This window comes from Odontesthes bonariensis, chromosome 10 (genome assembly GCF_027942865.1).
Source record: "Odontesthes bonariensis isolate fOdoBon6 chromosome 10, fOdoBon6.hap1, whole genome shotgun sequence".
NCBI lineage: Eukaryota > Metazoa > Chordata > Actinopteri > Atheriniformes > Atherinopsidae > Odontesthes > Odontesthes bonariensis.
In genome coordinates this window covers 16453776-16476679 of record NC_134515.1, presented here as the reverse complement: position 1 = coordinate 16476679, position 22904 = coordinate 16453776, and the positions used below count along the sequence as shown (strand labels likewise).

Genomic DNA, 22904 nt, shown 5'->3' with positions numbered 1-22904 from the left:
TCATCACAGACATCCTCATTTTGAAAGTCGGGAAACAAAATCTTAAGTGTAACAATTGCTTTACCGTATGAAATATTTATTTTTGCTCATCAAACTGACCTGATATCATGTCTCTGTAATAATTTTGATAAGGCCTAGTTAGTCGGATTATTATTTCAACATCCTGTGACTGTCAGTTTTGACAGTGTGATAGCTTTTGTCCCTATAGGTAATTTTCCTTCTTGTCTGGCCCTCTCGGAAGACCTGAGCTGGTGGAAAAAGCATAGTTTAAGGCTATCTCTTCAAGGCCAATACTTGGCTTCGATATGACAGCTAAAGGTTGCTGTGTAACAACTAACCTGTCCTGTCACTATTTTTTTTATCTGTACTCTTGAGAGGACATACAACAGATATTTCATTATAATCCGAAAAGCATGTTTTTTCCTTTTCTATCCTGCTTTCTCATCTCTTTATTTTTATTCAAGTACCTTTCGTTCTGTATATATTGTTATTACAGTATTGTTATTAACCTGGTTTTAAATATCTGCTTTTTTCCCTTGATACCCTTACATGATCACTGAATGAATAAAGCAGTTTGTTTTTTTTTTGTTTGGTTTTTTTACATCTGTAGCTTTGCAGGAACCTCAAAAAGTGACATGACATGAAAAGGGATGTCCAATTCATACTTGTCTAAATTCTCCACGCTCTTCCAAACATCATTTTTCACAAATAACAAAACATTTTTTCTTTGGTTTGGAAATTGCTCGGTCAAACACTCCCCATTTAGATTGACAACCAAATCAAGCTATTTTCTTCCACTATTATTTGTTATATTACCAGAAAAAATTGACATCTGGATTTGGAACGACAAAAGCTTTCAGCTGACAGATCTGTTCACAGAGGAGCATATTCAGTAAAATTGTGTCAGACTATTTACGTTGAAAAGCCAAATAAGAGAAAGAGCTAATTTACTGTTAATTAGTAACACCAAGATGTTAGCGTTTAATTTAACTGTAAACATGACCGAAACATTTAAACCAATTTCAGTCAAAGGAAACAAACAGATTCACAGAGTTTGCGATTAACTAGTATCAAAGTTACGTAACTAAACAAGTATATGTGTTCAGTTACTGAGCAACAAAATATGTATAAAAATGTTTTACTTTTACAAATAATGACGATTACAAAGGGTTACATCTTAAGGTATTACAAGTAAGTGAATACTTATGAGTTAAGATATTTATCTTGGTGCATCTTTTTGCCAAGCAGAAACGGCATCTTTTGATATATTTGGGTCAGCAAAGTTACAATTTTTAGAACATCAACATCAAGGGTGACAAGGAGCTGTCTAAATTCAATACAACATTGAATATCATTGAATATCTGATTACTTTAACACTAGAACTACCACGGAGAGGTCAATTGACCTTTTTTTTTACCTAAAAGACCCACAAGAGGGTCATTTGACCCTTTGGACCCCCTGCGGACACTCCTTTTGTTGTGGAAATGTGGGTTGAGTGCTGTATCTCTGCATCTTCGTTCCTTGGAGAGGAGCTTCTTTCACCACAAAATTCTTGAGGGAAATGAAGCAGTAGTCCACATGCACTGGTATTTATCCATCTAACAATTGCGATAGATAACCAATTGGGATAGATCAGCAAGGTACATTCATTTGAAAATTGTACTAAATGTAAGCTGATTGTGTTAACTGTAGGATACTTGTACATAGCCATTTGCAAGGATGTACTAAATGATTGAGACATGTACAAAAGCATTTGAAATTTGATGAAAGCAATGATAAATGCCATTCTGTTGTGAGGAACTGCAAATTAGTTTTGGGATTTGTCCATGTTTTGAGAATGACATCTCAGTTTCAAGAAATGAGCCAAACCAATGGAGAAAAACTGTAACACACTGTCCGCCAAACTGTGCTATCTGTCTTTGCTGCTGATATCTTCATGCAAGTTGCTATTTACCTGTGGTGATTTTGGAGGCTGACAGCCCTTGGGAAGAAGCTGTCTGTCCCTGTTTGTCTTGGCTGTTACCACTGTAAGGTGTGACCCCCTCACCCCTCACCCCTCACCCCACACACGGCCCCTAACAGCCTCATTACCATAACAAAATGAGTGATTAGTGTATTTGGTAAAAGCCGCCGGGTCAAATGACCCCTCTCTGGTACTTCTAGGTAGGCAGAAAAATCCTGGAAGTTCTATTAATCAGCCATCATCTAACGTGCCTGTGACCAGTAAATCACAGCATGGTTGGTAGCTGAATTATCAGCTTTCCTTGCTCAACATTGAACTTTTTTCTCTTCTAAAAGCTAAAGAAGAGCTGTCACATTACTGCCAGAAGTAAAACATTTCACCAGCGGTGACAGTACTGTCAATCTGGATCAACTTGATGTAAAATCTGAGGCCAGTATTGCACTTTTCAGCTTTATTCCTTATGAAAACTTTCATAACGAATGCAATCAAGAAGCAATAAAAGTTAGGATTCGTATTGCTTTAATGAGATTATAATCATTTGCATTAAATGCATTTTATTACATTCTTAACTAGCAAACAGTAACCCATGGCATGTCCAAAATGAAGTATCATTGATTACCTCCATAAATTCAAAAGAATAGGGAAATATGTTGAGCTAAAAAGCTTCAATAAAAGCGAGGACAGAAGGAAGAATGGTGATCAGTAGGTGTTTAAGCTCAATAATTTTGTGACACATTAAACTAAACTGGTGAAGTTTCACTTAAATATGGGTTTGCTTTTAATGGTTATTGAACACATGAATAAATCCTTTTAGCTTTTCAATGGAGCACTTTGTGCAGCATGTCACCTACAGCCATGCCATTCATTTCTCTTTCATGTGTTTGGATATCTCAGGCATGTTTGGATCTCACCAAACAAGTTTCCACTTTAAATGCTTTCCTTCTTGGGTACCTTATCCTTGACTTCTACTCCACTAAAAATGCAGAAAGTTGAATTTTACCATTCAGTTCTCCTTACATGTTATTATGCGCATATTTTCTAAGCCTTGTAAGTACTGACATCCTGTCAGGACTCGTTCCGTATTTAATCTTTTTTTTTTTGCCCCTGGAGTGAGCACCAATATTTCTAAAGTTTTATTTTTTTTTCAACTTCAAAATGTTTTCCATAATGTCACTGTGCACAAACTTAAAAATGCACGATTTAAATTTGTGGTTGGTTGGCTGGTTTATATTTTACAATAGAAAGTACAATGCTAATTATTTAGTTACATGCATTACATTTAGATAAATAGAACTGTTGTGCAGAGAAACTAGGGAGTATTACTTGTTACTTTTAACATTAGGTTAGAAAATAAAATCTGCAGGAGTCTTAACAGTCACTGGTTCTGAAAACTCAGATAACTAACCTTTTGTCCCCCTACAGAGTTATGGTGTTGGATAATGGAAGCCTCCGAATATCCAATGTCACTAAAATGGATGCTGGACTGTACACATGTGTAGCCAGAAACCAGTTTGGAGTAGCAAGCAGTGCTGGCAGCCTTTTCGTTAAAGGTAAGTTACTTAATTGACTTAAAATATCAGGTAATTACCATAAATGGCAACTTGAAATCAAACGTGTTATGGCTATCTATTTGTACCTCCATACTATACTTGACTACCATTGATCCCATGTATGGCAGTCGTTTGGGTCAGCAGTGGTTTCGTCTATGGGGTTCTGTCTTGTTCCATAACTTCACAGATATTACTTTAGGTTTTAACCTTGCACATGTTGTAAGATGAATGAGCCAAAGTCAATTCAAACAATGATCATTTTTCACTACTCCTTTGGTTAAAGTGACACCGATTTATGGTCTTCATTTAGTATTTATACAGTGAGGTTACTTTATTTCAATATTGCTCATGCAAACTTCATTTTGCAATCAACTTGGCTATGCTGTTTGAGTTGAATGTTGTTGGACTTTGATAGATCAGCCACAGGATACCAAATGTTGTGTTGATCTTAGCTCAAACCTGTTGGGATATGACCAGTGGACTTCTGATGGTGTACTGTTGTTTCAGGCACCATGACATTAGCAGTGGTTGAAGGTTGAGGCCTCTATGGATCTGAGTCATTCTGGTGCATCAGATGGAAGTTTGATTGGATTGGGATCTGGGGAGTCTGGAGGCCCAGTCAGTGGCTTGGGCTCTTTGTTCTAGTCTTTTAGCCATTCTTGTGCAGTTTTTGTGATGTTGTGGGCCACGTTGTCCTGCTGGGGAATGCCGCTGTTATTGAGGACTGTTGTTGCCATAGAGTGTGTGCTTGGTATGTAACAATGTCAAAATGGATGGTACAGGTATATGAATATGTGGAAAGTGTGTGGAGCCAAGGTTTCCCAACGGAACATTGCATTGTAAGGAAATGATCAGTACAATGGGGGCTATTAGTAAAAGGTTTAGAAGTGTTTGAGGAATGGATGGGATTTTGGGTGTAGCATAAGCTATACCGAGATGGGCTCTGTCTAATTATTTTTAAAAGCTGGAGAAATCTGTGTCAACTGTTATATCTTTGATGTCACCACCTCCATCTGCCGGGTAAATTGATAAGAAATTCGTCATCTTTTTTTTTTATAATTTAACCAAGGATAGCTAATCTTTTAATTTGGATGGGCATTAAAGAGGAAAAATAGTTTTGTCTGTCTGTGATGTGTTGTCTCTGATTGAAATTTAAAATTATACTTTCTGTAATTATTCTCTGGACCACATAATTCATGCAGGGGAAATTGTAGTGCAAATCAGTATAATCAGACGCCCCCACTTAGTCACCCAAAGTAACAGAGTAAGTAGTTTGAACCAAAAACATGAGCTGAAGATCATTATTATCATTATTATAATCATAAACCGCATTCATTAATCAACATGCTGTAATAATTACTACACTAACGCTCAGTGCAAAATAATTTAGCTGTTGGAAAGTGACAGATATATGACTACACAACTGTTTTTTTTTTTTTTCATTATTCATTTAAAATGACACCTTACAAATTTGGATTCACGTGGGTGTGTCATGGACTATGTTTTAGATCATGTTTGGGTTTTAGATCATGTTTTATTTTAGTTCTTAGTTAGATCATGTTTTAGGTTCAGGTTGTGTTTAGTTTCATGTCATGCCACCCTCTCCTGCCCTGCCATCAGTCTCACGTCCCTCACCTGTGTTTTCCCCTTCAGCTGCACTCAATCCTTAATCACCCTCCACAGTATTTAGTTTCCAGGTTTCCTTTTAGTCCTTGTGAGATCCTTCCCTGTCACCATCCATGCTATGCCACAGATAAGTCACAGATAAGTCACAGATAAGTCACAGATAAGTCACAGATAAGTCACAGATAAGTCACAGATAAGTCACAGATAAGTCACAGATAAGTCACAGATAAGTCACAGATAAGTCACAGATAAGTCACAGATAAGTTTCCATGCTATGCCAAGTGTTTTGTTTTGTTATACATTTTTCCACAGTTCAGGTTTTTCTATCCGGCTCAGCCGCGCTTTCTTTTGATACTTTGTTTTGTAAAATAAATCAAGTTTGCTTTTGAATATCCGTGTCCTTCTCACACCTACACCATTGACAGGGTGTGAAACAAGATGGCTTTGGTTTAGATCTCCTCTCTTAGGCTACGGCAACACGGAAACGAAACAAGGTGTTTTTTTTAAAACGGGTACGAAAATTCTTGCAACCACACGGCAACGCTGCTGTAAAGACTCAGGTCCAGACGAAAATGGATGAAAACAATGAAACGATGCAGTACACACGCCACTGTGTCACGCCACGCTGTGAGACAATAGAGAAGTCTCACAGCGTCAATGTTTGACTGACGCAAAAACGTTTTCGCTGTAATAATGGAAACGAAACAACCTCGTTTTCAAACTTCCCCACTCTGGAACCCGTTCTCAAAAACTATCGTTTTGGGGTAGTGGGAACGCCGGCTCCGTGTGGCCGCGACAGCGAAACGATAAGAAAAAGTATCGTTTACAGTGAAAAACGTTTTCGTGTAGCCGCAGCCTTAGTCTTTCAAATGTATCTTTTTTTTAAGGCAGCGACTAAGCATTTCAGCAAGTTGTAGCTCTCGTTTGCTATTTACAATGCTTGTATCCCTTAGGAAGGCATGCAGTATTTGAAAAATACAAGCCTTTCGAAGACGTCCTCCACACAAACATGACAATACTGTAGGTGACCTACCACCTTTCCCAAATGTTTCTCAGCAACATGAGCACCATATTCACTGTGTCAAAACAGCTTTCTGTACAATCAAAGCCAGCAACCAAGCTGAGTGTCGTTGCTGGCATGCGGAAATTATTGGCGGAAATGGCAGCATGCATTTTCCATATCAAAGAGGTTTGAGATGCTCCACACTGATGAGGGCGAGGAAAGGCAAGAAGCTAGAGATGATTTGGGACTGGAGGCAAGCCTTAAACAAATCAAAGCGACGGGAATAATGTGAGACTCAAAAGACTTTTGGTATTAATTGCACTCTAGGATGTGTCCAGAAGATTCTGGCAATTTAGCTGTTGTTTAAAGGTATATCCTGTTTTAAATGTCATACCCAGACTGTCTTCGAGGACCAGATTGTATATGGTTCTTGTATACGCTTTGGTAAGCGTTCACGTCTGGTCAGTGTTAACAGGGATGCGATACGAAGCAAGCGCTGAATATCCAGATGACAAAAGAATGGATAAAGGATGTGAGTTACCACAGTGGCAGCTTTGGATGAATTCATCTATAACAACCACTGTAAAGACCCAAGATGAATCTACAACAATCAGATGATTGGGTATTTATATTTCCACTAAAAAGGCCACACATTAGAATGCAGGGTCTGGACTGAACTGTCACAGGAGTGAGAGAATTGTAGGAAGACCGTGCAGTAACCTGTGGACTTTTTTTAGTTTCTTTGTTGTACCTGCAGACAGCGGCACCTTAAAGAGGGGGCTAGGGAGGGCTCAAGCCCCGGGGCCACAGCCAACCAGGGGCCTCGTGAGGGGCCTTGTAATATTAATAAAATAATAAACTATCGCAATCATGGGCCTACATTAATGTACTGTTAGATAGAGTTTAGAAAAATACCGTAAATGAACGCGCAGTAGGTAGCCTGCTGTAAGCGGCATGGTGGGTCACACACGTCAAAACGACAGCGAAGTGCACATTTTCAAGATGAAGGAAGAGTTGCGTGACGCTTGAAAACAGATCGGTTAATAATACACAATTTATTTATTAATGTTTCGCATATGAGACGTAACCTGCAACTAGTCTTAATGCTTTGGGAAGGATTCAATCGACTATGTATAGCAACGGCTGTAGGTATGTCTCAAAGGTTTCGCTGCTGCCTGCTCAAGAGTGATTTTGGCAACACTAAGCCCTGCATAGTAGTAGGACTGCTGGGTTCGTGGATTTCGGTCTGTTGATTGAGAGAACCATGGGGTTTGCGTTTAATGTATTTTAATTCTTAAAGACCTTTCTGTCTTTATATTGTGTGTGTTGGCGTCAGTGGCTGTGGCAGTACAGTGGCCTACATTGGTGTGTGTGTCGGTGTGTGGTTTTTATCTCGGGCTACGAGCCTTGTGGAGGTTACTAGCAGTCCTTTGCAAGCAGCAGTCCTCTGTGGTCGGACCTTTTGTAGCTGCGCTGAACCAAATGTAGCATCAATTGTGCGCTTGCACCGCAAATATTCTAAGGGCGTTTTCCCGACATAACGGCAAGATAAGGGTTGACAGGTAGACTGTGAGGGGGCCCCAAAAAAATGTAGCCCCGGGGCCACGGGTGTTGCTAAAGCGCCCCTGCCTGCAGACGGCATCTTCAGAGAATACTTGTTCTGTTTTATTTGATTTTTTATTTCAATTTTTTTCAATGTTGCAGATGTCCTTTTTCCAGAGATAGATTAGATATTAAGATTTGGCCAGGTAGAGGATTCTGCTCTGGGCAAAAATAGGACTTTGATAATAAAAGGAGCAGAGGAAAAATTCATATTTCATAGAGAATATGGTTTCTGCAGATATTTGGAGACTTACTAATCCCCAAAAAGATTTTTTTTTCTCATTGTCTCCAATTCTAGCAGTTAAACTATGTATAAAGTCACAATATGACACCGGGAGGGAGACTAAAGTGAGACTGTGTACTTTACTACTAATGAGCAAATCATTAAAACTACTGTGATGGTATGATGTGAAAAAATTAATATCTTCTTTGATCTAGATATTGCTAAAAATCGCATCTGTCTAAGAGACTTCTGAAGGATATAAAAGGTGACATACTACCTGAAAGAAAAAAGAAAATATGTATATGAAATATATGTATAGTGGAAAGAAACTAATCCTGCTTCGGATATAAATTAGGCAATTCAACAATATTAAGAGAGGTTATATACAACACCAGTGTCTCACAGTAATACTCAAAGATCTGTCATCAAGAACGGTTCTTTTTTAACGCTGAATATAAATTACATTTGAATAATATTGTTACAATCTGATCACCAGAAGGCTTTTGAAAAAGGTGTCGCCAAGATGTAATGAAGCCTTATTATCTATAATTGCCAAAAAGGAGAAAGATTCTTATTATAAACCCATTAGTCCTCTAAGTCTGTATTGTAAAAGATATGGCTTTATCCAAAGACCTGCCTTATATTCTGCTTTCTGAAGGGGCTGTATAAAGTATGATCTGTCATCTCCTTAGATGCTGAAAAGGCTTACAGTAATGTGGACGTATTGAACTTTCTCCATTTTCTTTTATCACACTCAGAGTTCGGACCAATTTTTTGTTATGTAGATTCGTAGGAATAAATCGATGTGGTTATGTGAAAATGTCCTACTTTGGCCTTTTTTTTAAGGAACCTTTCTCTGAGCCACTTGTTATTTTTATAGGGTAAAATATCTCCCCCAAGACTTGTTTAGCCCCCAATTCCTGCAATACAAATGGAAAGCGTAGAGGAAAAGACGCTTGAGGTCAAAATGCAACTACACTCTGTCACTCTTAGAGGAGTTGGGGAGGGTTAGACTTACTCACGGGGGAAATGTATATATTCAATGAATTCTTAATTTGTGACATCACAATATTAGCTTTCATTATTAGGTATGATGATAACATCAAGCACATTCTATCAGAGGAAAAAGAGCCAATATTAAATCAATCTGCGTGCTACCAATTCTCATTCAAAGTGGCCTAATTCACAGAATATTAAAACCTAACCAAAAACAGAGTATGCTTGATAGATATTTTACTGAGGTTATGGTCACCATTTCATCTTGATTTCATTCAACTAAGAGTTTGCCTCAGTGAGGCTACACGACAAGTGAGTCTTATTCAGAGTAAGGTGTGCAGATAAAGATAACCCAAAGGTCTGATCGCTCGCACTGCACAGAAATATGTTTCATTATGGCACATTCTTAGTGTTTATCTTGAAAAAAAACTGAAAATACTGAAAGTGGCATTCATATGCCATACACTATAGGGTATATTAGGGAACTGATTATTTTGAAAGTTGTTGAGGTTCTTAGTTGCTGGTATTAGTTATTATTTCCCCTGACTCCTTCTATGTTTGTTGAAAATTGGATTCCAAGTACCAAATATATCAGAAGGTGCATTTTCTGTATGAAGGGCTTCCTTGACCAAAGCTGTCAAGATTATTTTAGGATGATCAGGGATCACAAATGACTGCAGCTAGTTTATAAGTGTAGGTGCCAAAGTCATGTACAGTGTTGGGAGTAACGGCGTTACTAACGGCGTTATTTTTCCAGTAACGGAGTAATCTAATTAATTACTTTCCCCATCATTACAACGCCGTTATCGTTACTGAGAATATAAAGTGGCGCGTTACTACACTTTGGTTGTAGGCTTTTGGCTACACATCAGCTGCATGCTGCCTTGAGAGAGCAGGGGTGGGGATGATGACACCGTTGCAAATGCGATGATGATTGGCTGTGTGGGCGGATGACCTGCTCACGCTGTCTCACTGCACGCGCTAAACACACACAAGACAGCGGCGACAAGCCAGGGAAGTTCGAATGTAAGTACCGGCACTACTTCTCACTCGTGGAGATAAAAGGCAAGAATGTGTATGTAACATGCACGCTATGCCCAGGGAAAAAAACTTTATCCACGTCTGCCTCAAGTAACTCAAATCTAATGAAGCACTTTAAATCAACCCATGCGAATATGACACTTGTTGCTTCTGCAGCTGCTAACCCAACCCCAGGCCCAAATGCAGCTAGCGTGAGCCCCAGCGAAGGAGACGGAGCCACTCGAAAACAAACAACACTCGATTTTTCGGGTCAGAATTTATTTATTAATTTATTTATATGCATCATATGGCAGGCTGCAATCTGTTGAGTTCAAATAAATACTGAATGTTCTAAATTACTGTATTTAGTGTTTTTATATCTTCTATATAGGGATTATAGGGAAATATTCACTGAGTCTGGTCCATTTTTCAATTATTTATTTTCCTTTAGCACAAGTTTCTTGTGTTTACCTTGAATGAATTCAATCAGTTAATATAAACATATTTGATGTTAAAGATGTTATAGAACATAACAGCGTTATAGAACATAAAAAATAACGCCAAAGTTACTTTGCTGAGTAACTAATTACTTTTACAATGTGGTAACTGAGTTACTAACTCAATTACTTTTTGGGAGCAGTAACTAGTAACTATAGCTAATTACTTTTTAAAAGTAACTTGACCAACACTGGTCATGGGGGGGCTGTTTCTGCATTAAATGTGCCATCAGGCCATTTGTGTTAGTTTTTCTTTTAAAAATTCTATTGAAGACATTGAAATTAAATGAAATCACATTTGTATATAAAGCACATTTAAAGCAACAATATTTGATCAAAGCACTGTTCACAGCATTAATATTTACAATATAAACAACACACTGAAGCAAGAGAGAACAGTATAAGTACAACTTAAAATGAAATGGTTTTCTTTATAAAAAAAAGTGGATTTAGTTCTTTTTTTAATATTTTAAGAGTGTTAAATGCAATTAAAAGCCAAGGAGAACAAAAAAGCCTTCAGCCGTGTTTTAAAAACATAAGTAGAGAGGGCACAGTTGATTGACAGTAGAAGGCGATTCCAAACTTTGGAGCTGCTGCTGCAAACGCTCTGTATTTAATCAGCAGCTGGAGGTGAGATACTCCAACAGGAGTAATTCTCTTATTTTGGTCGTACTTTAAAAAGATGAGATTTCCAGCTCTTTGGATCAATTTTCACTGTACAAGGTAGAAATCAGGCAAACAGCCATTGAACTATGTTACATGTTTTTATTTAGTGTAAAGCATCAGTTATCCAAGCCAACGTTTATACATATCAACATACACTTATTTTAGTACAAGTAGGACAATGTTTTAGGCAATGCACTCTAAATGCGAATTTGACATCATACAGCATGAACAACTGCAGATGAATCATACATCATACTTGTAATCTCACGGTCGTCTTCTGACAGTAATTAATTTGTCAAAAAAAGGCCAAAACACACAATAACTTAGGGTTAAGAGGAATTTGATTTGGATATTTCTGAATGATTGCCTCTGTAAATTCATTTGGCAAAGATAATGGTAAAGTGATCATCTTATAACAGCCTTGGTCTCTGACATGAGTGTATTATTCATGTTTGTGTTTAGCTGCTCAGCCGGCAGACTGGACTTGTCCTCTGTCAATTGGCATCTTTGGTCCTCTAAGTGCCAGTGTTGGCCCAGGTATCTGTCTTGCCAGGCAGGTCTTGGCCCCCCTTGTCTCGTCCTTTTCAGTTTTGCCATCTGTGTCTGGATTGTGTTATTTTTAGGGAGGCCTCCTCATACACCTTTCACTTCTTTAGAACTCCTTGTCAACTCCTAAACGGCTGTTCTACCTTGATAAATAAGGCATTTTTTTCTTGCTCCAATGTGGATATCTTTTTACCTTATCCCTGAAATTATATTTGGTCTATTGTTCTCAAACCAAACACTGGCGTTTTTCTTGGGTATCTATGATGCAGCAGTTTGAGAGTTGGACCTACTTCAACTGCTGTAGCCCAGACTGCAGTTTGGACATTGCAAGCGTTGATTTATTTGAGGGTGGCTGCCATAGTTTGAAAGAAAAGATATGAACTTGATTTTTCCTTTATCTTTTTTTGGCTTTTGAATCCTACTTTTGTCCCAGGAATTTTCCCTCAATCCCTAAACACACTCACATACACACCCACACACACAAACACTCACACACTCACCCATTTGTATTGTGAAAAAATTATTCATATTTACTCCGCAAAAGGATAAAAGGCTCAGATATGTAAGCCAAAGAGCCTCTACACAACATTAAAGCTACTCTTTTGTGTATGTTTCTTCTTTTGGGTGTTTTTTCCTTGTGGGAGATTTCTTCTCACAACTGCTTCTTCACAGTCATTTTGATCTCCTCAGTCAACGCTTGATGCTTTATCTTCTGTTTGTGCTGAGATACAAAAAGATTTACTTTCCAGAATATCACTCTCAAGAAAATCTCTCACTATCCTTGTCGGTCAGACTTTTCGTCCTTTTTCACGTTTCCCTTTCCTGGTATTTCTTTCACAAGCACCCTGACACCACCAACAACAACAGCTTAAAACATTAAAAATAATTCTGACTTGCAAAATACCTAACTGGAGAATTACTTTTTATTAAAAGTTGAATACTTTCAGCACTTAAGCATACATGTGTATTTGCTATCATGTTGAAGACATAAGACGATAAGAAGTGACAATGTGGGGTAATCAGGAAATACCAAAAGTGTACGACTGCATGTTAATCACAGGGCACATTTTTGAAGGAATGTGTGATATGTGAGAAATTTGAATTATATATATTACTGTTGTGATATGTGTAAAAACTGCTCAAACATTTTTATGTAAAGAAGCTATCTATCAATCTGATAAATCACATAACACAGTGTTTTTCCTGTAAGTAATGATTCAGAGCACTAAAAGAAATGTCTGGAATATAAAAACCTATTTAATTAGTTTTAGTGTAGGAATCAACCACAGCTTCAGTCCCCTGTAATTTACAGCCTAAGCAGAGCAGAGGAAGAAATGGACTATTTTCTTATTATGATTCTAAACCTGTACGTGGGAAAGTTTACCAACGGAGCCGAGCGACGCATTTGCAAGACGACACAAAATGAGAAATTCATAAGTTGTAATTTGACATTTCAGCTGCAACAAAGCTAAGCCTTCATCCATCTTCTGTACATGTTTTCTCCCTTCTTCAGATAGCATGTTGCTTTTTTTATTTTTCAGTTTTATTTTTTACTTTATTTTTCATGATAAAAGTGTATTTTTAAAAGAAAAAAAAATGTTACGGGGGAACTGTGCTGTTATCTAGTTGTTGGAGCATTATGCGGTACCATAAAGCAAACAGTTGCGGTGCAGCGTGGCACACCAAAGTATATCTCAGCCCTCAGGATATCATGGCAGGAGGATGAGCAAACAAAGGTCAGAGCAGTTGAAGTTAGTCAGAAGCGCATAGTTTTAATGTTATATTCCTTACTAATGTCACTTAAAGGTGATAGAGAATGGTTGAATGGGGCATTAATCCTTGTTCTGTGATGTGATATGTAGCCCAAAAAAAATTGGTTGGGTTTGTAATGGCTCAGAACCTCCCTAAAAGGCTCTCTGAAACAGCTGTTACTACGCTGGGTTTAGAATGCGTCTTTTTCCCTTATTGGCGTCGTTTCAGAGCTTATCTGGCAACCTCATTATGAAATGCAGGTAGGTGTTGGCGCTATTCGGTTGCCGTTGCTTGATTGGCTGCCCTTGCTCTCACTGAAAACAGAGCTATAGAGTAATACACTGACTGAAAAGAAAGCTCATCGGAATCAGAATTCGTTTTATTGCCATTGTTAGTGAACAGTGTTCACTAACTAGGAATTTGCTGCGGCGTAAGGTGCAAACATGTAACATAGGATATGATAATAAAAACTAAAAAATAAAAATATATGAATATAAAATGTACAAGGTGTGTACAACAATACACAGTATCCACTATACAGAGCAACAACAGTGCAGCTTCATTAGTGCAATTTTAATGATGGTAAAGTGACTGGGGCAGGTTATGAGGTGATTATGAAGTCCAACTGCAAGGGGGAAAAAACTGTTTTTGTGACGGGAGGTTCTGGTCCGAATGGACCGAAGCCTCCTGCAAATAGTCCATGTGCAGCGTGAGAAGGGTCAGCTGTGATCCGACCTGCTCGCCCCATAGTCCTGGAGACGTGCAGGTCATGGATAGATGCAGCCGATCAGCTTCTCAGCGGAGCGCACAGCTCGCTGCAGTCTGACTGTCCCTGTCGGAACTCACCCTCCAACTGAAGCCTGCTCGGAATCGTGCAAGCTTTGTGAAACTGTACTCTGTGAAATGCGCAGAGCAAAGGAAAAGTCGGCGGTTGTATGTACTGGGGATGCTGTTAAAAATAAATAAAAGCCATTGATCGCGAACATTGCTTTCCGTGGGAAAAATATGTAACAATCGTAGTCCGCTTTATCAGCCTTGGAAGGCACACCTGTTCCTGTTTCTCGCCAAAGGGGCGTGTCTGAAACGGGGTGGCTGTGGATTTGGGTGTGGGGGGGGGGCGATTGCTGAAAAAGTGACATCACTTTTTCACAAAAACGGATTAGGGGATATTCTGGGGGATATTCAAAAAAGGGGAGTACTTGAAACAGAGGTTCTGACACTTGCTGGCACTTCGTGTGTACTCCCCACAGCGGGGAGACTCAGAACTAACACCAAAAACGTGAAAAAGACGATTTTGATTCTCTATCCCCTTTAAAAGATAGATATGTGGTAATTCAATTTCTTATCTTTTTAGGCATCTGTTTTTATGGTTTATGTTTGACAAATAAATTGTCATCTGCATGTACATCTTTTAATAACAACTTTGTATTATCACGACCTTAAACCCCAGCAAATAAAAGCTGTCTTCACATCAAAGTTTCTGTTCTCCCGTTTTCATAGGTGGCACTCGAGCCTCCTTATCATGAGGTTAATGAGGTTATTAAGCTCCACAAAGGCACTTTAGATGCCAGCTTCTTTTTATCATCAGGCTCTCTGTTTCAGTTCACACAATGTTCAGGTCAGTGTGACAACCAATTAGCACTTGGTTTCAATCTGTTGATGCTTTTGAACCAAACAGACCTTGCAAAGGGAAATGGGGAGTGGTGAACTCCCTGAAGAATTTAATACCTTTCGGGGCTTTTCTTTGGTTCCATTCACACTGTGGAGAAGAATGCTCCGCTGTCCTGACAGCCACCCAGAGTAGGTGAACGAGTCAAAATACCTCACTGTTGATCCATTCCTCTTTGTTTAGTTTAGTTTTTTTTAAGGTCACCATTTCAACTGTTGTTTCTATGGGCATTGTTTGATTTTTATTTTTTTGACACACCTGTTGGTATCTTTCGCAAAACTATCTGGTTAGTTCATCAAAACAACCTTGAGAAAAGGGAAGGCACTTTAATGAAAATATTCAAGTTACTGAGTGCAGCACCTGTCTGTCTATGCCACAAGCAAACTTATCTGTCAGTATTTGTCCAAACTTTTGTGTTTCAGCCACAAACGGACAGCGTGGAACTTGGCAAGATAGATTCTCTCGTGATTGTGATCTTTCCAAAAATGTATGAATTATAGGACACTGCTGTCTAAACCTATATTCCCTTTGGCTGATAAAGTATCCACTTTGAGTTTCAGGAACTGAAAAAGACCTTCAAATCACCCACATCTCTCGTCGTGTGGACTCAAAAAGTGGGGTACTTTTCCCTATAGTCAATAAGAATATTGAAAAAGTTCCTGTGGTCCAAAAACATCTCATGTTTTGGACTTACTGATTGAAATGAATGAATGAAAAATACTTTATTTATCTCAAAGGGAAATTATATAAGTTATATAATGTAATTATATAATATATAATGAAGGCAACTGTGTCCTTTGGTCCTAATCATCATGTCGACGAGCAATAGCTCATAGTTTGATAACATTACAATCATTATAAGTGTTTCAAATGTAGCCTGCTTTGTTATAATCTGGTCACATGTATAAAAAAGTCAACACATAACTGAATGATCAATTGCAAACTGCCTGTTTGCATACACTTCCATCTCTTACACCCAAATGAGATTCATAGATTGTTAAACACTCTATAACTTTTTTTATGTCTGACAGTCAATCTCAGGATGAATATGAAATAACCATAGACTGGTGCCAGACATCTGAATGACCCATCACTACTTAAGCATGTCATCTTCCAAGCCTCTCTTTTAATTGAACTGTACGTATAGAATCAAAGAGATGACCATGAGCGTAGATGAGATAGGTGCACTGTTGTAATTGAACAAATAAAAAAACAACACTTAACCTTGACTGAAACTGACATCAACAAGATGGACTTGTCACTTAATTATTAGTCAGGGGAAACTAAACAAATAGGATGTTGCTTGATTGACAGTGGGTCCAGGAAGTTAGACGCGATGCCCATTGCCTAAATGTGATGCGATGTTTCATTTATAAGCTTTTCTACAATGGCTCATAGCCATGCTTGTTTTGTTAAATCAGTTTATATATAAGTCCAATTTTTCTCCCTTTTCCAGCCTCTTTACTGCCATAATCTGTTCCAACATAGGATTCCAATAATATGTATAATTGTGTATGTATATGTGCATGTTAATGACATTGGGCAGATGTGGAGGGAAAGGATAAACCAATTTATTCTCCACAATGAGATTTTGTTCTTGTCTGTACAGTATCTTCCGAAAAAATATAAGTTATTCAGAATTTAATTTAGTCATCACTATATGCTAACAGCTGCTTTTGATAGGTCATTGGATCAATGATTATTATTTGCGAAGACACACAACAGATATATACAAAGCCAATACCAAAAATATTGGGACATGGTGTAGTTTAAAAACAGCATGCAATAATTTGAAAATCCTATTGACCAATATTGTATTACAACAGAACATACAAAGCACATCAAATTTTGAAATTGAGACATTTTGCTATCTAATGAAATATATCGTCTCCTCTATAAGTAGATGGCAGTAACTACTTATGGTCTTGTTTACCACTGCGTATCACTTTCTCTTCTTTTAACAACAGTCCATAAACATGTGATGCAGTAGATGCAGTATGTGGTTTATCAGTTACTGGACCTTTGGGAGAGGTTTTCCTGTTCTTTTCTAAAAAGGGGTTCTCGTTGCTCGACACCAAGTTTTTTTTCTTTGTTGTATTTTGAATTTCATGAAGCGCCAAATGTTTTCACTTCAGGACGTCCAGCACTCTGCCTCTTCTACAACGAAGCCATGCTGTTGCGGTAGATGATGAAATATGCAAAGCTCTGAAAAAGACATTGTCCAGATGGAAGCATGTTGCTCTAAAACGTGTATATAAAAAACACTCCATACAAACTTTTTTTTTTTTTTAATGTGCTGCCGTCATCACAAACATGATGAATTAATAATCTTCATAAAATAGTCAATAGTCAATATATTGGTTCATAAAAATGTAAAAAACAATATTTATTTTCTCTTTTTATTTACAGTCTACACCTCATCCTAAGTTTTGATGGAATTGGGATTGTATTTTTTTTTCTTTTTTTGCCTGTTGGTGAGGGCTGTAACTGATGAATACATTTGTTTAATGTAATCCACATTTCTTTTCTGTCGTTTTTATCAAATTTTTTGTGCACAAAATGGAAAACAGCAAAAAATAGCCTCTGATCAGAATCAGAACCTGATGTGACAGTATCTTATTTTATTTGTAATGTTCCATTTTAATGATAGAAAGCAGGAAAAAAAAAACTATTCGACACATAAAATTGTGGATTACTAAAAAGATGTATTCAGTCAATCAAATGTTTTAATTTCACGTAATTGAGTGTCGTAATACTATCCCTCCTCCTCCATGCGGGCAGAAAAAAGCTCTCTTAACCACTGAACATTACGTGACCAAACAGCTGCTCAGTTATCAGTTGGTAAAAGAGGTAATCCATTAACACCTAAACTGACATATAACATAGTTAAAGAGAGAGAATAGAGTCCTTTCATAACTCCTAACAAATAATCAGTCAGTGCTCTGTTAGACCAAAATGATGTGCTGGTTTTCAAAATTCCAGTTTTGTATATCGCTGTTGAATTATTAAATTTTTTTTACTCAAAATAGAAGTTTTAACGTCAATTCTACACTGTCCTTGATAGATGCAATAAATACAATTCTCTCAACCTGTTTTTCCATTGGTTTACGGAATGAGAATTCCCATTCACTTTAGATACTGTAGAGAATTTTGGAAGCCCATTTGTGAATTTTTTTCCTTTCATAACGGGTTTGACAGCTCTGCAATTCATTTGTAAGCAGAAAGTTTTTCCACCCTCGTTTCACAGTTTGTGCCAAACTTCTGTAAGAGTCTCTTAGAATGAAATGCCAAGTCCAGTCTGTTTTCTTTAGGGGTGGGGCGGCATAAACAAGCTGGCTTGTTTTGACAGAGCTGAATATAGACCTTTACTCCCCCTGACATACTGCATTGCCTTGCCTGTCTATTAGATGCTTATGACATGCATGCATAATTCACAGTGTACCGGTGTATAGGCTTCTCAGCCTGAGATGAATTCCTCACACGGCACTATTGTTGAGCGAGACATCCAGCCGAGACGACCAAAGATTATGTAGATGCACAGCACACAGATGATGAAATAGGGTGCCCTTTTGTCTCCCACAAACAGCCAAATTATAGACTTAGAACTGATCTGCCGTAATGGTGCTGGATATTTTCATTTTTTTCGTTTTTTCTGTTTAGTGATCTCTAGCTCCATGCTGTTGTGAAACTCAAAGAAACAAATGAGATATCAGGTCACTGCCTGACTCAAAATTAATTTGTTTTGTGTGGTTTACAGCACCGGTGGGACTTGACAAAGGACAGGATTTGTTTTTAAATGTGGAATGTTTTTTTCTAATTATTTGTCAAAGTTCATGGAGAAGACAGAAAAAAAAAAAAATTTCAGTACAGCAGAGTAGAATAGTCTGAAAGAGGGTATACTAAGTCTAAATGAGGTAAGCCACTAGCCCCTTTACACATATGCAGTACTGTATATTCCATTAAGCTGCTGTCAACTGAACATGTCGCTGTCGTGGGTAAATTACCCTCTGTTGCTTTTAACATTTACAGCAACATAACAGCAATCTGACCAAGCTGGACCAAATAACATTCACATATCACTTTCATCCTGGCACGGGTTTGAACCGTTGCAGTCACATAAAGGGCAGTCACAGACAGCAGTGGTGAGTTGAGCTTTTCAAAGGAATCCAACATACTGTATCATTAAATGCCATGAATGACACCGTTGTCCAAACATTTCTCTTCTGAAGTTTTACCTTCGATAATAATCTGCTGCCCTGAGTACCTTTTTTTTTCCCAGCATGAGCCCAGTGAATGAGAGAAAACATCTTTAAATTGTTGGAGTTGTGCATAAAGCTTCCGCTCTCTGTCTAACTACAGTATATTCTGATATTTATAACTGCTCTGCTCCAACATCACTTAGCCTTTCGGCTTGATTTGAACTTGTATGGCAGAGCAACATGGTAAGAAAAAAATAACTTAATAAGGAATTACAGTTTTGTGGGGTGGTGCTGTTTCTCTTCTGAAAAACAGCAGTGATTTGTGGAGAAGGTGTCCTCAGTTGAAGCGAACAATAGGTTTTTCCTAAGTTAATGACAACTATACTTTTGATGTAGTACAACGAAACCCTCACAAGAAAAGCATTGACTATTCAGTGAGCTTCTCATGTGAAGAGGTGAAATTTTCAGCTGCAGACATTTCTGACTGAAAGTTCAGGAAGTTAAATGAAAAAGTGACCAATGTCTGATTGACTAAAGACCATCATCGCATTAACATACCGATGGAGTCACGTTTGTCATGTGTGAGAAGGACTTGAGTTAACATGACGTACCTTTCTCAATCTGTGTCTCTAATAACAGAGGCGACTGTGATCACCAGTCCAGCTGGTCACCTGGATGTGACCGTGGGGGAAAGCATTGTGCTGCCCTGTCAGGTCTCACACGATCCAACTCTTGACCTCAAGTTCACCTGGTTCTTCAACGAGCAGCTTATCCACTTCGGAAGCCACGGGGCTTATTTTGAAAAAGTCGGTGGGGTAAGTTCATCTTCTTTGTCTTTTGGTGAAGACCTTATAGAAATATAAGATACTAGTTTATTTCATGATTAGATTTGTTTAAATAACATTTGAATTTTCATTGTGACATTGTGTATTGAAAGTAACATTTACTGCAATTGAATAGAACTACTTCTATGTTCTGTTGAACGTTTGTGTTTCCTTGACAGCTGTGACTTTGTGCTGTTGTTTTTACCATGAAAGCTTTCAGCATCTGAGAACAAGATTAAATCAAAGCCCAAATTATACAAACAACAATTTTTTTTTTTTAGACCCTTGCTGTTTATTGTAATGTAACCTATTAATAACACAGTAAACTGTTTTAGTTTTGAGTCATAGTGAAACAATTTGAGCTCAATTAAAATAACATTTTGCAGCATATTGAAGCCTCATTTCTGTAAAGCTTAATTTCGGCTAAAGATTTAACACTCGCTCATGATGAATCACATTGGTTTGACTTATCTTCTTTAATTTTTTCAACAATGGGCCCACAGTTATTAGTAACAATTCTAACCTCATCATTGTCTCTGTATATATTTCTAATCCAAACAATAGATGGTTTAATGTTTCAATCAATGTTCAAAGATACGTACGTTTATGTTAAGGCCGTTCTCCAGGAAAGTTAATTGTATATCAAAAAACTGACAGACTAAATTAAGGAAAGGCCCCTAATGGTTATTTCATTGTGTTTTTGTGCATTACTACAAACCTAATAGATGCCTGATATGTACATATTCCTCTGAGAATGACAAAACTCACTTTTCTCATGTTAAATGTTCATAATCGGATTCAATAGCATTTTCGATTGGCCAAGAACATTTATTTTTAGATATAAAATTAATTCCTGTAAGTGCAGTTTACCTGTAAATTCGCTGGCAGTGTGGTACTGTTTAAATGGTCACACAAACTTTACTTATCTTTCATCCAGGTCCACTGCTTTGTGAACAAAGCTTTTTTGGGGGAGTGTGGGTTCTTCATTTTCAGCATTACTGCCAATAAACTGGCTTGGCCCAGTTATTAATAATAGGCTAATGTTATTTTCACATATTTTCATAATTATCACCTTCACTACTCTTCACTACAGTCGTCGGTGACTCTAAAGTTGACCCCAGGAATGAGTGTGAACGTGCAAGGTTGTTTATCTCATTTGTCTCTGTGTGGCCCTGTGATGGACTGGCAACCTGTCCAGGGTGACAACACTGCCAATGGCAGCTGGGATAGGCTCCGGCCCCCCTTGCAACCCTGAGTTTGATGAAGCGGGTATAGAAAATGGATGGATGAATAGCAGGAGACCTGCATGCTTGCAGCAGCAGCAATATTTTCATCAACATTAGTGTCAACATAACATTCTTGTTTCGTTAAGCACAGAACATTTTGAAGCTCCAAACAGACACCCTGCTTGGATTTTTGTAGAGTTAATCGTTTCTGCAAGTGTTACAGTGGTGTTACAAAGATTTGTTCTTGAGGAATTACGAGAATTAGTATCCATCCTGGAAAAACATTTTTTCTTTTTATGTAATTTTTCATGCACCAAATTGTGACAGCACCAATATGTTGTGAGTATTTTGTGTAATAAATGCAGATGTGACGTGAAGTGGTGTTTACTTTTTGTTCTCTACCTAAAATATAGACAGTTGTTTCAGTATTTTGTAGGACTTCTCACCGTCTTAGTGATTATATCAGCTTTGTAGAAGCTTTTCGCTCCTTTTTCTTGCTGTATATAAGATTTGCCAGTGGGATTTCTGTGATCCATTCCATTCCCATTTATATTATTTCAATGATAGCTGGCCGTATCAAAGAATGAATAACTTTTTAGCTCTTTTAAATGTCCCTGATTATACATTAAAGTACTTATAGGTCAGCCGCGGCTATTCAGAGACAACACGGGAAGCCGGACAGCCTCTCCCATTCTCTGGCGAAATTGCTACATCTTCAATGTTAAATTGACGATAAAACAGTTATTCACAAAACACAAGATATGCCCAATACTGCATTTACTTTCATAACTACAACATGTTGTCCTGTAGCTTAATGAATTGATTTGTTCTGAAATCGCCGCCGTTCACTGAGGAAATCATGTTATGAAGCCGCCACTAGCAGCCAGGCTTCAGGAGGGGGCGGGAGAGTCAAGTTTTTTTTCTACAATTCTAGGTCATCATTGGCTAAATCGACAAAAACTCATCACTTCCGAGGCTGCTCGGCATCTCTGTGGGTAGATTAGACGTGGGCGTGTCAATATGAGGGGCTGTGTCGTGATGATTGGAGTTAGTGTTTGTCCATCATGAGAGATGTTGTGGCAGCCCAATTTTTAAGCGGGGAGAAGCACGCTGGAACTTCAGTCCCAAAGCGGATACGAAAGAGACTGGTTGTCTGTGAAAGTGCTGTCGGAGTTTCACTCATACTTTTAGTTGTTTCCTTCCAGAATTCATGCTGCCCATTCACAAATGTTACCTTTTTAAAGAATACTTACCACCACCATCAAACTCTAAGTATTCATTATGACAGGGAAAAATGCTCCACAGATTCTGATCTAGCCACAGATCCATCCATTTACAGGCCTTAGATTCGATCATACTTGATTTTGCCCTTGCTGTGTTGAATTTTCAAAGTCTATACCTTCTTTCTTTGTATTTGCTGGGCATACTTGTCATACTAGACACAGCTATAACTAATTCTTTTTAACTTTGCTATCTTCTGCTTTGGGATGCCACGAGCCACTACAACCCTGAACGTGTAATATGGGCTTCCCCTGTTTTAC

At 38.0% G+C, this 22904-nt stretch overlaps 1 protein-coding gene across 3 annotated transcripts in view; it reads left to right on the top strand.

The window, feature by feature from the left end:
- Positions 1–22904, top strand: part of cntn3a.1 (contactin 3a, tandem duplicate 1) — a 101318-nt gene that overhangs the window by 65286 nt on the left and 13128 nt on the right. For all 3 annotated transcript variants that reach the window (XM_075476495.1, XM_075476496.1, XM_075476494.1), the window contains exons 12-13: positions 3387–3514; positions 19953–20128. In XM_075476495.1, the coding sequence (XP_075332610.1) occupies positions 3387–3514; positions 19953–20128 (304 nt within the window). The remainder of the gene's footprint in view (positions 1–3386; positions 3515–19952; positions 20129–22904) is intronic.